A 10,430-nucleotide genomic window follows, 5' to 3' on the forward strand; every position below is an offset into this window, starting at 1 on the left:
CAATTCTGTTGCCTTTTTGAGTTTTTTGTTTTGTATAATTTCTTTATATGCTAGGTCACTGAATTTTCTTCTTATACTGAGTTCAGTTTGCTGTTAAAATAATTTAATCATTTTTTAAAACTGTTGATAGTATATTTCTTCTATCTTTCTACTTGTTCTCTCTGAATTTTTCTTTTGAAATTTGATACTTAAATAATTAAATTTATTTGAAGGGCAGAGTTTCAGAGAGGGAGAGACAGAGCCTTTCCATCTTTTGGTTCACTACCCAGGTGAACACAGCAGCCAGAGCTGAGCTGATCTAAAGCCAGGAGCTTTTTTAGGATCTTACACATGGGTACAAGGGCGCAAGGACCTAAGCCATCCTCTGCAGCTTTCCCATGCCATAGCAGGGAGCTGGATTCAGATGGAGTAGCAAGGGACATGAGTTGGTGTCCGTAGGGGTGGCCAGCATTGTAGGAAGAGGCTTAGCCTACCATACCACAGTCCCAGCCCTCTACTTGTCCTCTCCTCAAATGAAAAATCTCAGATGTTTTTCTTCTGAAATTTTCCTTCTATTCATAAATATGTTCAAAAAATATTGTCCACATTTCTGATTGAATTAAAGTTTTATGTTACTTGAAAATGCCTTTCTGGCAGTTTCAACATCTGGGCCATAATTAATGAGCATCTTTTGTGCCTCATGCAGTAGCCTAGCAGCTAAAGTCCTCACCTTGCACACACTGGGATCCCATGTGGGCACTGGTTCTAATCCAAGCGGCCCTGCTCCCCATCCAGCTCCCTGCTTGTGGCCTGGGAAAGCACTTGAGGACAGCCCAAAGCTTTGAGATCCTGCATCTGTGTGGGAGACCCGAAAAGCTCCTGGCTCCTGGCTATGGAACAGTGCAGCTGTGGCTGTTGCAGCTGCCTGGGGAATGAATCATTGGATGGAAGATCTTCCTCTCTGTCTCTCCTCCTCCTCCGTATATCTGCCTTTCCAATAAAAATAAAATGAGCACCTTGTATTAACTACTCTTCCCATTTTGTAGCAGATCCTTTTTTTTTCCCATAATTTTATTTTGTCCATGTGTCTTTCATTTTTTAAGTATACCACACTTTGTGTTTAAAAGCCAGCGATTGACATGGAAGTGAGTCATGTTTCCTGTTGTGTAGAGTTGTGCTTCTTATGGTCAGGCCTCTGATCAGGCTCAGCCAGTTGTCTTTGTAGTTTAGCTGGTTTGTTTTACATATACTTCTGTAAAAAGTTCTTTTGAGATTTGCTTGCTTATTTCAGAGTCTGTTACACAGAGAGAGGGTAGCAGAGATCTTCTGGATGGTTGGTTCATTTCCCAGGTGGCCACATGGTCAGCACAGAGCCAGGCCGAAGCCAGGAGCCAGGAGCTGTGTCTGGGTCTGCCGCATGGGTAGCTGGTGCCCAGGCCATTAGGGCCATAAGCAGGGTGCTCAGTCGGCTTGGAGCATGAATGGTACCCCATGGGATGCCAACATTGCAAGCAGCACAGTGGCAGCCCTGCTAGGTGTTGGTGGCATTGGGACATTGACTCCCTTTGCGGTGTCCGTGTCCAGACCACGAGGTAGGTGGGAGTGTCTGTGTTTGCCTGCGTGGCCCTGGGTCCTCTGCTAACTCCATGCCTGGGGTGGAGGATCCTTGCTCTGCTGCTCTGCCCCACCCAAGACTTTCTCCCAAGGGAAAATGCTTGCTCTCCTAGGAGGGACTTTCCTTCTAGAGTCCAATTAATTTTGGTTCCTTTGAATGCTCAAGTTTATGTGGGTTTCAGTCAACCATGATTTCACAGTTCACCTGACTGCTCTTGCCTGTTGACATGGGGCGTTAGTTTGTAAATTTCTGCATCATAACTAAAAGTGATGCTGTTCTGAATGAATGCAGTATTCATGGACTTCTTAAGGATTATTCCATTACATAGCTTTAAAAAATGAGTCTCCGGAAAACCCCACAGGTGTCACATGAGCTGTCACGTGTGTTTTCTAAAGAGCAGTCTGGTTGCTTTGCTGTCGGCAGGCAGAGTGACCTCAGTGCTTTTTCCCGTGTGCCCATGAGGTGCTCCCCTGAACTGCAGCCATGGGGGCCGTGTGGCAGGCAGGAGAGGGGCTCTGGGCCGCCCCCAGCCCGAAGGCTGCTCACTTCTCTGGAAAGGACCCAGCAGTGGGCCTCGGTCATACTGTTGGCTTTTGGTCATTTTTTATGAAAGTTGCTTGTAGCTGTGGTGGCTCTCAAGCTCAGGTCAGGCTTTGCAGAGTCCTGACTGATGGTCTTCATGGTCGTTTTTGTTCTCAAGGTTATGTTCAGTTTCTCTAACCCCGAAGTGTGCGTGTGTCAGCATGCAGGGATATAGCTCAAGGTTCATGACCCTCATGTCTCACCTCTTCAGACATGCCTGAAGTCACTGATGTAGGCTTTTTCGAGTTTCGTCCAACTTAAAGAAAACCTTTCTCTCTCTCCTTTCTCTTGCAGGAGTACAAACCCCCAGGAACCCGTAAACTTCATAATATTCTTGGAGTAGAAACAGGAGGCCCTGGTGGGCGCCGTGCTGGGGAATCGGGTCATACGGTTGCTGACTACTTGAAGTTCAAAGACCTCATTTTAAGGATGCTTGATTATGACCCCAAAACTCGAATCCAACCTTACTATGCCCTGCAGCACAGTTTTTTCAAGAAAACAGCAGATGAAGGTACAAACACAAGCAACAGTGTGTCCACGAGCCCGGCGATGGAGCAGTCGCAGTCCTCCGGCACCACGTCCAGCACGTCGTCCAGCTCAGGTCTGTCCCGCCCAGGGCTCGCCCGGTGCGCTGGCCTCCACGCAGAGCACTCAGCCTCGGAACGTGGCAGTCAGAGCTTGTGAATGAGGGCACGGGAGTGCCTTTCCTGGGTCTGTTATTCGTAGTTCGCAGTCAGTTCACCTGTGCTAGCTCCCATGCCTAATCACATACCAAATAAGTCCTCTTATAATTGGAAATAGCTATTCCTTAAGTTTTTAATTTTAATTTTTTGAACTTTTAAAATTTTTATTTATTTGAAAGGCAGAGAGCCAGAGTTCTATGTACTGGTCCACTCCCTAATTACCCCCAACAGTCAGAGCTGGCCCAGGCCGTGGTCTGACTGTGCCACGGGGGTAACAGGGACACATTCCTACCTTCCATGTCACCTGTCAGCAGGGACCTGGCCTAGAGACCTCTGATAGTGGGTACAGCCACCCACAGGCATAGCTCGCCCACTGGGTTGGATGCTTGCTCCTAAATGACTTTTGTTTTTTAAGTGAAAATATCTTATCCACTAACTTGAATTTTCCCCTTGGATTCTGTGCCCATATGTGATGCCAGCATCACATGTGACAGCTTAAGCTGCCGCGCCCCAACCATTGATCCCGTTCAGTTGTGTCTGCTGGGTTCTGTGGTGTACGTGAGAGAATTTATAGAAACTGATGACTTTGTGTTCCACACTTTCGGTTTAGTTTTTAATGCTTTAAATGTGGACTTGGCCGTGGAGTAGAGGACGAACACTTGATGCGTGTGGGTGCTGCTCCAGGGCCTTTGAGTGTTGAGGTCACAGTTGATTGTGTTGTGGTCTTCAAGGTGGATCATCAGGGACGAGTAACAGTGGCAGAGCCAGGTCAGATCCAACGCACCAGCACCGGCACAGCGGTGGACACTTCACGGCTGCCGTCCAGGCCATGGACTGTGAGACACACAGTCCCCAGGTAAGCTGCCATGCAGTTGACCGCATGTGTCGCAAGCCACGCCTGAGCCTTGGCAGCAGGGGCTTTGGGGTGACTCTCATTCGTCCTAAAGATTCGTGATGGAACACACTGTATGCTCCTTTTAACAGTTTTTACGCATGGTGATAATATATTTTTAAGCATTCTCCCCTCCTTTTTTTATCTCCTCTAAGTTTTACTTGTTTATTTTGAAAGAGTTGCAGAGGGAGGAGAAGACAGAAACAGAGTTTTCATTTGCTGCTCATTCTTCAGGTGGCACAGCCGCCGGAACTGGGCCAGACCACAGGGAGTGTGCGCCCTCGGCCGTGCTGCCCACACGCGTGGAGGCCCGGTGCTCGGGCCTTTCCCAGCGAGCTGGAGTGCCTGTGGAGTAGCTGGGATTTGAACTGGCATCCTCAGCAGATGCTGCTGTCACAGTGGCAGCATTTCTTGCTGCCACAGCAGTAGTCCCTACAGCTCTTCCTTACATCAGTGCGTGAGCATTTCAGCTTTGTCAGGGGACAGAGCACTCCACTGTTTAGATAGTCTGTGAGCCGTGTCTCTTTCCCCATTACCGATGTTTGTCAATTCCAGTCTTTGTTTTTGTTTTTTAAGTACCACAGACAGTGGTGTAATAAATAGTTCTTACATACATCAGTAAGAGAGAGCCTCAAAAAATTCATGGGAAATTCTTGTTAAAGAAAAAAGTATACATGAACTTCAAAATTACCTTTTCATTTTCCAGAAACTTTTAGAAGTCTTTGTACACATGTTCATTTATGAGGTAAATTGTTAGGTCAAATAATAATGTCATGTGCAATTTAGATAACTGATGTAAAATTGCCTGTCATGATTTTACATTCTGGGGACTTGAATAACTTATAGTTTATGAAGCTTTACAGTGCTTCTCACTTACCTTTGGTCAGCTGCAGTCCAGACATAGCAGATGGAAAGTTCCAGACATAGTTCAGTTTGCAGTGATGCACTGTTGTGAACAGTGTGACAGAGTGACAGCAGTGTCTCAGTACTCACCCTAGCGCATCGGATCACCGCTGCAGTGCCTGGTACTGTGCCAGAGCTCAGGGTGGTGAGTCTGACATTCAGACATGCCCAAGAAAAGCCCCTGACGCACCCTCTGTAATACAGTAAGCTAACACAACCCAAAGGCTGCTTGGGAGACAGGTCTGCATAAGGGTCATTGTACTATATCACATGTTGAGTTGGTCCCCAGTGTGGGTTTTGTATGCACCGATTCCACAAACTGCACAGAGAATATTTGGAAAACAGTAGGATCAATTCTGTACTAAATGCATTCAAAATGTTTTTTCTTGTCATTATTTCCTAAACGATACAGTTAGAGCAACTGTCTCTGTCAGGTGAGTGAGCTAGAGCTGATGAAGGTGAAGCGGCTGAGCAGGGGCTGGTGCTGGCCAGTTCCTCATGTTCCCTGGGGCTTTAGAACATGCCCTGGGATTAAAGGGGCTCTACAACAGGGCTGCATTTTTTGAGAATGGCAGTTAACCTGTGTTGTTTTCAGTGGTGTCTCTTCAGTGTTGGTTCTCAGGCCACCTAACCATTCTGCACTGGGAACTACTGGCAGTTCTTTGCCTTGCTAGAGTGAAACTTGAATACAAAGCTCAGGTAGCATCAGCTGTTAAAAATAAAGGCTGCCGCGACAGAGAATGACTTTGTCGGATGGAGTGTTGAAGTAGGTCAAGCTCTTTGGCCACTGATGTCCTGGAGAAGGTCAGTGCATGGCAGATCACACGCTGAAGTCGGGCTCCTCTGCTGCCACCTCGCTCCTTGGTAATATACTTGGCGGGGGAGCAGATGATGGCACAAGAGCTTGAGCCCCTGCTAGTCATGTGGGAGGCTCGCTGCTGGCTTTGACCTTGCCCGGTCCTGATGTTAAAGTCAGCTAGGGAGGTATGTCGTTTCTGTCACAAACCCCTCTTTCCCTCCCTTCTGTCTCCTTGGCTCTGCTCTTCAGGTAAATCCAGCCCCCCGCCCCCAAACTTACCAATGGACATACCCCAAAATGTGTTAGGATAAAGATCTAAAGTTTATTTTTGATTTAACAGTATGAGAGTGTGCATTCGTTAGTGGCTTAACTGCCTGTGTGTCTTGGTCTCAGGCTGTCCCCTAGGGATGTCTATTGCATTCAGCAGGCACAAGCCAGAGACATTCTGCGTGCCAGGTTGGCAGTGACATGGGCGTGGCAGCAGTGGCATCCACAGAGGTTCATTAGTATTCATAAACAGCTTGGGCACATACTGCTCCTGAGTGTGGGCAAGTGTGGAGTACCTCTGTGCACCAGAGGCAGAAGAGGGCACGTGAAAGGCCTTGGCAGGAGGAAGGAGGCAGGCCGCCTCGTCCTTAGTGCTTGGAGCCCAGGGTACCAGGAGAGGGGAGGCAGACAGAGGCTGGAGTCCTGGTTACTATGTAGAAAGTGGTTGGGTTTGAATTCCTGCTGCTCTTTGTTGAGTAAGTTTTTGAAGTGCATGGACAGAAGCAGGGAGTCTGGTTTGTCTAGGCAAGAGATGCAGGTGGCTTGCAGGAGGAAAGGTGGCAGAGATGGAGGGAGGCAGCCAGGTTTGGGAGCTGGTCTGAAGGCCGGTTCAGCAGCACGAGCTGTGGGTTGAGGAGGCGTTGTTAAGCAACTGGTCAGCAACAAGAACGATGAAGGAAGGAAGGGCTTCTGGCAAGTGCAAAGAATCTTTGGACCTTCTAGAAATGCTGTCTGGTTCTTAAGAAAGTTTATTAGTTCCTGTCAAACACTATTCCCTGGGAAAGGGGAATAGCCTCTTAAAAATTCAGCTTTTGAGTAACATTTTTTGCTCTGGAATGTATCTGCAGCTTTGTCTCAGAATTGTGTAATGTGTTAAAAGCTTCATAAACCCTGCTCCTGACTGATGCCGTGTGAGTGTGCGAGCCTCCCTGGGAGACGGCTCTGAGTAACATGCGGTGGTCTGCTCTTGCAGGTGCGTCAGCAGTTTCCTGCTCCCCTGGGTTGGTCAGGCGCGGAAGCTCCTGCACAAGTCACTGTTGAAACTCATCCCGTTCAAGAAACAACTTTTCATGTAGCCCCTCAGCAGAACGCATTGCATCATCACCATGGAAACAGTTCCCATCACCACCACCACCACCACCACCACCATCACCACCATGGACAGCAAGCCTTGGGCAACCGGACCAGGCCAAGGGTCTACAATTCTCCAACGAATAGCTCCTCTACCCAGGATTCAATGGAGGTGGGCCACAGTCACCACTCCATGACATCCCTGTCTTCCTCAACGACTTCTTCCTCGACATCTTCCTCCTCTACTGGTAACCAAGGCAATCAGGCCTACCAGAACCGCCCAGTGGCTGCTAATACCTTGGACTTTGGACAGAATGGAGCTATGGACGTTAATTTGACCGTCTACTCCAATCCCCGCCAAGAGACTGGCATAGCTGGACATCCGACATACCAGTTTTCTGCTAATACAGGTCCTGCACATTACATGACTGAAGGACATCTGACAATGAGGCAAGGGGCTGACAGAGAAGAGTCCCCCATGACAGGAGTTTGTGTGCAACAGAGTCCTGTAGCTAGCTCGTGACTACATTGAAACTTGAGTTTGTTTCTTGTGTGTTTTTATAGAAGTGGTGTTTTTTCCCAAAAACAAAGTGCAAAGCTGCTTGAATCAGAAGGAGATTAACAAACACACTGAACCGCTACAAGAGGGCAAAGCTGACTTTTTTTTAACTTGAAAAGATCGCAAAGGGACAATGAAGTTTTTACAGAGCCATGTCCAAACCCATCTTCACGGAGAGCTCCGAGGTTTTCTCTTTTGACCTCCCCATTTAACCTGCCACATCCCTGTCATAGTGGGTTTTTTGGGTTTTTCTTTCTTTTCCTTTTTTTTTTTTTTTTTTTTTTTTTTTTCGTCTTTCTATTCAACAAAAGTTAATGTTCAGATGTTGGTCTTGGTCATTTGCCAACTAGTTTTAAAATAAAAAGGCACTGCCCATGATTTGCATAAAGGGCCCCATAGAATAAGGGTGGTTTGTTTTCCCCTCTCCCCTATTTTTTACCCCCTTTTTTGTTTTTGTTTTGGGTCAGGGGCAGGGGCAGGGTGGGAAATTTGGGTTTTTAATTCCTCTAAACACACACTCGGGCACGGAAATGCAGTACTGTAAGGAAGAGGGCCCTCCAGCTTACACACACACCCCTGCCGCGGTGTGCAGGGCCAGCTGGAGCCGGCTGGTCAGGCGCCCTGAGCACTGCGTGGCGGGGATCAGGACTCTCCTGTCTGAACCTGCTGAGGAGTGGAGCAGCAGCGACCCGGGAGCCTCGGGCCTCCTGTGCAGACACCACAGGGAGATGGGCATGGACGTGACTGGGCTCCCAACCGAGGTGCACTGAGAAGCAATCAACGGGTCTGCCGTGGCCAGTCCTGGGGAGGGCTGAGTGGATAACCTTTGGCCTTATGGATTTGGACTCGCGATTTGCAGAGCCTACCATTTCAGATGCAATCACTTTGGGACATGCTTTTGCAGACAGTCCTTAATGCTGAAAACAGAGAATGGGTAACTCAAGAGGCCTTTCTTTTAGAATAGACTTTTGTGACCCACTAATTGTAAGGTATTGCAAGGTCACTTTGCGTGTGTCATAAAGTTGACTTCCTTCTTGGTTGAAGGCCACAGAGGTAGTGGTTTGCTTTGATGGAAATAGCTACAGCTGTGTCCCTTCCTGCTTCTTCCTTTTCCTTTGGCTTTTTCTCGGCACGTGGTCTCTCCACCGTTTCTTCTGCACAAAGATGTCTTCTGTTCATCCTGAACATTTTAAAAAAAATGCAGAATTTTATGTGACTGCTTTTTTGCCTCACAATTATGCTGTGAATTTTACAAAAATTTATTTTCTTTTTTTGATAATTTATTGTACCAAAGCTGTTTTTATAGCACATAGATGTCTGTAACCAATAATGTAGCAGTCCTGCACTTTGACACAAGGTGTAACTAGACCATTTTTAAATGTCAGTTGAAATTATGGCTGTACTATTGCTTCAACAAAACTGGAACTGTTGTCGAATCCATAGCCAATACATTTACAGCAATCTGTGTACTGAACATGATAGATTGACACCTGGTTTCCAGATTACACCTGTTACATCCTAAACGTGTTCAGGCTTCTGAAGGTGAAGGGACCCTGGACCGAGCAGCTGCAGAGCCAGCGGCCGGGTCTCTTATTCCTGATTAACCCACTTGCAGACCTGAAAGCAAGGTCCCCAGCCTGAGCTGGAGCGGAGCAGAGCGCCTCACGCTTGACCGGGCTCAGCAGGCCGCTGTTTAACAGGTGCCTCGTGTTGAGGTTATGCTGCCTTAATGTAACACAGTCTGGCAGTTGCTAAATTTGTGTTCCCCTTTCAAATTGACCAATTTTAGGGTGTTAGACTTCTGAGCGGTTGAAATGGGAGAATGATGAGCCCTCTTACCCGTCCAGGATCAGAGCGAAGCAGCAGTGATCTACCTCTGCCGGCAGCCCTGCTGGAGCACGCAGCCCGCACCACCTTCTTTTCTATTGGTCAATTCCATGTGGCTGACTAGGTCAATTTTTTCTGAACAAAAGCAGGTTTTTATATGTAAACAATGACAAAAGAAAGGCTTAAAACTATGTAAATGTGAATGAAACTTGGAAATATCCGTTTTTATAAACCACAAAAAATTTTTGTTGTTAATCAGGAAATCCATATTTATTTTGTAATTCAATGTCAAGCCTGTGGATGATTTTTTTCAACTTGGTAGTTTACAGTGAATAAAAGGATATCATCTTGAGTATAGCAATATCACGAGGAATTCAGTAGTTACTGCTGTTTAGGAATATAAGGTGAAGATACTGTATGGGTCGGATCATAATTTTTTTTTTCCTGTGCTGGTTGCCACATTTTAGCAAGCACCAAAAAAAAATTTTAAAAATTAAAAAAAAAAAAACAAAAACAAAAAAACCCCACAAACTAAAGCAGTTTTTAAACCGATATTTACCTACAGGAAATCATAAAGATCTAATGCTTCTGCATACTGTGTTATGTTACAGTCCAGGTCTGTGTGCTTTACTGCACAGTTTGGTTACAGGACTTCTGTGCATTGTAAACATAAACAGCATGGAAAAGGTTAAATACCTGTGTTCAGATTGTAAGATCTAGTCCGGACTTGCTGTGTATATTGTAACGTTAAATGAAAAAAGAGCCCCCTTTGTATTATAGTCATGCGGTCTTATGTATGATAAACAGTTGAATAATTTGTCCTCAGACTCTATGCTTTTTTTAAAAAAAAAAATAAGTGAAGAAAAATATAAACATCGTGGAAGCCGTGCTGTGCGGTTTGCCTGCTCCTCCGGGGCTGGTAGGCGCGCTGAGAACAAGTGCAGACAGGGTGGGGGCTTGGCCGGGAACGCCACGCATGCCTGTTTCATTGGAGGCATTGGACTCAGTTCTTCCGAATGGCCGGTTTGGCTTGTATATTGAACACCGATTTCACTGGAAGCTTGCTACATTCAGAGTTCCTCTGGGCTTCCCAGGGCTAGCACATCCGTACCTGGGAGGTGGGATGCCACCCTGCCTCCCGCAGGAAGTTTGAGTGCCAAGATTCCTCGTTCCCTAGCCCGCCGTGGACACCACAGGACTCGGCTGCAACCCATTAGTTTCAAACCTGATATTTTGTGTTTTTTTCTGTGTAA

At 46.8% G+C, this 10,430-nt stretch overlaps 1 protein-coding gene across 7 annotated transcripts in view; it reads left to right on the plus strand.

The window, feature by feature from the left end:
• DYRK1A (dual specificity tyrosine phosphorylation regulated kinase 1A) overlaps positions 1 to 9,996 on the plus strand; it is a 130,234-nt gene extending 120,238 nt beyond the window's left edge. For 6 of the 7 annotated variants that reach the window (XM_040980813.1, XM_040980818.1, XM_040980812.1 and 3 more), the window contains 3 exons: positions 2,471 to 2,777; positions 3,591 to 3,715; positions 6,694 to 9,996. In XM_040980813.1, coding sequence (XP_040836747.1) covers positions 2,471 to 2,777; positions 3,591 to 3,715; positions 6,694 to 7,314 — 1,053 coding nt within the window. In that variant the 3' untranslated portion in view covers positions 7,315 to 9,996. The remainder of the gene's footprint in view (positions 1 to 2,470; positions 2,778 to 3,590; positions 3,716 to 6,693) is intronic. The other variant, XM_040980820.1, reaches the window with a different exon arrangement.
• Positions 9,997 to 10,430: the final 434 nt, after the last annotated feature.

This window comes from Ochotona curzoniae, unplaced genomic scaffold (genome assembly GCF_017591425.1).
Source record: "Ochotona curzoniae isolate NIBS_2020 unplaced genomic scaffold, NIBS_Ocur_1.0 contig_3498, whole genome shotgun sequence".
Lineage (NCBI taxonomy): Eukaryota > Metazoa > Chordata > Mammalia > Lagomorpha > Ochotonidae > Ochotona > Ochotona curzoniae.